Here is a 4,293-nt window from a genome sequence, read left to right as displayed (position 1 = left end):
CAATCTAACCAGGATTGGGCACAGCATGCAATCGCATGGCAACACGGGTAATGAAGAGCCTGAAAGTACCCGCAGTCACAAGTGCGATCCCTGAAGAAAACCCGATACGTACCAAGTGAAAAGTTACCGGTAGGAGTCGTCTCAACCACAGTGTACTCAGACTGATGCCTGTCAAACAGAGTAATGGTGAAGCATATAGAGTCTCTCAAGTTCCGGTCTATGGCCTTCACCAGTGTCTGGCAAAATGATTGCCCAGATCCCAACTGTGCCTCTGCGGTCTGTCCTCTAACGACAAAAAGCTCTGCTAGCCTCCCATATGTCGACTTCACCAGTGCAGTAACCGGCAGATTCTGTGTCCCTTTCAATACAGAATTTACACACTCAGATATATTCATGGTCATGTGGCCAAACCGTCTTCCTCCATCCTGGTGTTGGGTCCACTTATCGTACTCTAGTCAGTTGGCCCATTCACACATGGCCGAATTCTCAGTCCGCATGATATCAAACCAATAGTCAAACTCTGCCTCAGTCTTAGCGTACGCTTCATTCACTAATAGCCTTCTCGCATCCTGACCCTTGAAACTTAGGGCAAAGTTAACGGTAACATGTCGAATGCAATATGCTCGATACGCGTGAGGCAGTCGCCACGAACTATCAGTTGCCTCTAATGCAGCCTTAATGCCATTATGCCTATCAAAAATCACCAGAATGCCTTCTTGTGGAGTCACATGTTGACACAAGTGGGATAAGAAAAAAGCCCAAGACTCCGCATTCTCCCCCTCCACGAGAGCAAAGGCTACGGGCAAGATGTTCGAGTTTCCATCTTGCGTGATTGCCAGAAGCAAAGTCCCACCATACTTCCCATATAGATGAGTCACGTCGATGCTCACTAGTGGCTTGCAATGCTTAAATACTTCAATGCATGGAGGGAATGTCCAGAAAAGATGATGAAAATACCTCGTGGACTCATCAACCTGATCACCAATACGCACTGGAGAAGTCTTCAACACTACCATGGTTCCCTCCAGCGTGGCTTGTACCCCTAGCATCCAACGTGGCAACTCAGCATAGGACTCCTCCCAATCCCCATATATATGCGCAACAGCCTTCTGTTTTGCCATCCACACCTTCCTATAACTTGGCCTATATCCATATGTTGCCTCCGTAGCTTCTTGCAGCACCTTTATCATAATCGCTGCATCAGCCCTCACCAATGGAAATATCCTGGCACAAATGACATGGTGATCGAGTTGTCGATGGTCGCTAGAAATCAACGTCGCCAAGCAAGTGTGAGGTCTGTTGTACCTTCTAACCTCCCAAGTCCCCTTACGCTATCGAAGTGTGATGCGAATCAACCACGTGCAGCCATTCCCAAACTCCTTGCATCTCCCATGAAACTTTAGATGATCTGACTCCATCACCCGATACTGAACTCCACGACAGATGCTATAATCCTTAACACTCAACACAGCTTCCTCCTTAGTCTGGAAAGATTGGCTAACCTGAAAGTCTCCAGAAGGATTTCCCTCATGTAACCCCTGCCTCCCAGAGGTGGGATCCATGTCCAAGTGCTGGCCGATTGCTTCCACGTTCAACGTGGAGAAATGTGGCGGTTGTTGGCCTGTACAAGAACTCGATGGCCCCGGACGTGCTGGTGGCGTCCTCGGAGTATCCTCCTTACTGTCTCCCAATATGTGATCTGGCTCATCATCCAGATCATTCTCTTGCATCAAATTCTCAATATGATCCGGCTCACTCTCACCAAACAGTCCAGGAATCAAACCAGGTGACCTAGCTGCCGCTAGTGGAATAGATGGAGGTTCAGCCAACAGACCACCAGCTGCAACGACAGGCATCGAAGTTGACGTACCGCCTACCGTCATCGACTGAGGATTTGGCGCCGATGCACCAGAACTATCAAAACCATCTTCCAACTTGGCAAAAAGCTCGTGTATTCTCACCTTCAAAAAACTGCACCGACAATGAAACAAAACCGGCATGTCTTCGTCTGACCCTATCACAAATGTTTCATACTGCACCCCAGCTGAAACAACCGCAATAAGAATCTTGTAAAACAGCTTCTTCACCCACTTGGACCCACACAGCCCTACCTTTTGCAAAATGCTCATCTTTAGTTCTGACAGAGTCATCATGGAACGCACAAAAACACTGACCGGTTCTTTGTCAGTGAACTTAACTCCATGCCTTTTGCTTTTTTTTTTTATTTTTTCAGAGCAGTGGACTAGGACAAAAAAACTCTCCTCACTCATTTTTGAACTAGTGAAAATGACTCTCTACATCACAATAGTTCTCCTGGGTGAGTATTTATAGGCGGAAGTAAAATACCCCCTATGGCTCGCAAACGTGGTCCTGGTAAAAAAGCCCAACGGAAAATGGAGGATGTGCGTCGATTACACAGACCTCAACAAAGCTTGCCCCAAAGACCCATATCCACTACCAAACATCGATGCATTAGTAGACGCAGCCTCAGGTTATAGATATCTCTCCTTCATGGACGCATACTCAGGATACAACCAAATCCCAATGTACAGACCCGACCAAGAAAATACCTCGTTCATAACCCCAAGGGCAAACTACTGCTACGTAGTAATGCCCTTCGGGCTAAAGAACGCAGGAGCAACCTACCAGAGGCTAATGAACAAAGTGTTCTCAGAGCACATCGGACTACAGCTGGAGGTGTACGTCGACGACATGCTGGTAAAGACACAGGAAGACAGAAACTTGCTGACCGACCTCACCAGTGTTTTCGGCACCCTCAGAAAACACAACATGAGACTTAACCCGACAAAGTGCACCTTCGCCGCAGAAGCCGGAAAGTTCTTAGGCTTCATGCTGACTCAAAGGGGCATCGAAGCAAACCCGGACAAATGCCAAGCAATACTCAACATGAAAAGCCCGACGTGTGTCAAGGAAGTACAACAACTAAATGGAAGGCTGGCCGCCCTATCAAGATTCTTGGCAGGATCGGCGATAAAATCACTACCTCTCTACTCACTCTTAAAGAAAGGGAAACCCTTCTCATGGACCCCGGAGTGCGAAAAAGCCTTTCAAGAATTCAAGGAATTCCTTGGGCAGCCACCAATCCTAACCCGACCTTTAAAAGGAGAAGAGCTCGTACTATACCTCTCGGTTGGACATCGAGCAGTCGCTTCAGCATTAATACGAGAAAATGACCAAGGACAACACCCCATATACTTTGTAAGCAAGGCACTACAAGGGGCCGAATTAAACTATCAGAAGATAGAAAAGTTCGCTTATGCCCTAGTGTTCACAGCCCGGAGGCTCCGTCCCTACTTTCAAGCCCACACCATCAAAGTCCGGACAAACCAACCAATGAGACACATCCTCCAAAAAACAGACCTGGCAGGACGAATACTGCAATGGGCGGAGGAGCTGTCCGAGTTCGACCTCCACTATGAAACCCGGACTGCCATAAAATCCCAGTATCTAGCCGACTTCGTCGCAGAATACACTGAGACCCCTGGAACCCCACTCTCATGGAACCTGTATGTCGACGGGTCCTCAAACAAAACAGGAAGCGGGGTTATACTCGAAAGCGACCAAGGAACGCGGATAGAACTATCCCTAAAATTCGAGTTCCAGGCTTCGAACAACCAAGCCGAATACGAGGCCCTACTAGCAGGTCTAAAGCTAGCCGGAGAGGTCGGAGCCCAAAAATCACGATCTTCAGCGACTTTCAGGTCGTCACATCACAAGTAAATGGAAGCTACCAGGCCAAAGACCCCACTATGAAAAAATACCTGGACCAAACACAGGCACAACTACGCCACTTTTCAGAAATACAGATTCAGCACATACCTCGGGAACAAAACGCCCGGGCAGATGCCCTCTCAAAGCTTGCCAGCACCAAGCCCGGAGGCAACAACAGAAGTCTCCTCCAGGAAACCTTACAATTTCCCTCCGTGCTAAGAGAGGAAGAAGCGCTAAACATATCCAACCAACAGCAAGGATGGATGACCCCCATACTCAACTACCTGAAGTCGGGAACTCTCCCCGCCGAAAAGAAGGAAGCTAGAAGACTCACGAAAGACGCCCAGAATTATACACTAATTCACGACATATTATACAGAAGAGGATTCTCAAACCCCCTCCTTAGGTGAGTCCCGACCTCAGAAACAAAGAGCGTCCTCGAAGAAGTCCACGGAGGCATGTGTGGGAACCACCTCGGAGCTCGAGCATTATCCAAGAAAGTAGTCTGAGCCGGATTCTACTGGCCGACCTTGCAAAGAGATGCAACGGAATTTGTGAAAG

At 48.2% G+C, this 4,293-nt stretch overlaps 2 protein-coding genes across 2 annotated transcripts; both read right to left on the bottom strand.

Annotated features, from left to right (window-relative positions):
- Window positions 1-455: 455 nt before the first annotated feature.
- On the bottom strand, window positions 456-1,190 carry LOC127744126 (uncharacterized). The gene has a single exon (XM_052256398.1). It carries the CDS (start codon window positions 1,188-1,190, stop codon window positions 456-458), a length of 735 nt encoding a protein of 244 aa, XP_052112358.1.
- A 141-nt stretch (window positions 1,191-1,331) lies between these two features.
- On the bottom strand, window positions 1,332-2,150 carry LOC127744125 (uncharacterized). The gene has a single exon (XM_052256397.1). It carries the CDS (start codon window positions 2,148-2,150, stop codon window positions 1,332-1,334), a length of 819 nt encoding a protein of 272 aa, XP_052112357.1.
- Window positions 2,151-4,293: the final 2,143 nt, after the last annotated feature.

This window comes from Arachis duranensis, unplaced genomic scaffold (assembly GCF_000817695.3).
Source record: "Arachis duranensis cultivar V14167 unplaced genomic scaffold, aradu.V14167.gnm2.J7QH unplaced_Scaffold_232525, whole genome shotgun sequence".
Taxonomy (NCBI): domain Eukaryota; kingdom Viridiplantae; phylum Streptophyta; class Magnoliopsida; order Fabales; family Fabaceae; genus Arachis; species Arachis duranensis.
This window is presented reverse-complemented; position numbering and strand designations above follow the sequence as displayed.

Excerpts from the sequence above, each read along its gene's own strand:
- LOC127744126 (XM_052256398.1), bottom strand. The coding sequence starts at position 1,190 with ATGATAAAGGTGCTGCAAGAAGCTACGGAGGCAACATATGGATATAGG.
- LOC127744125 (XM_052256397.1), bottom strand. The coding sequence starts at position 2,150 with ATGACTCTGTCAGAACTAAAGATGAGCATTTTGCAAAAGGTAGGGCTG.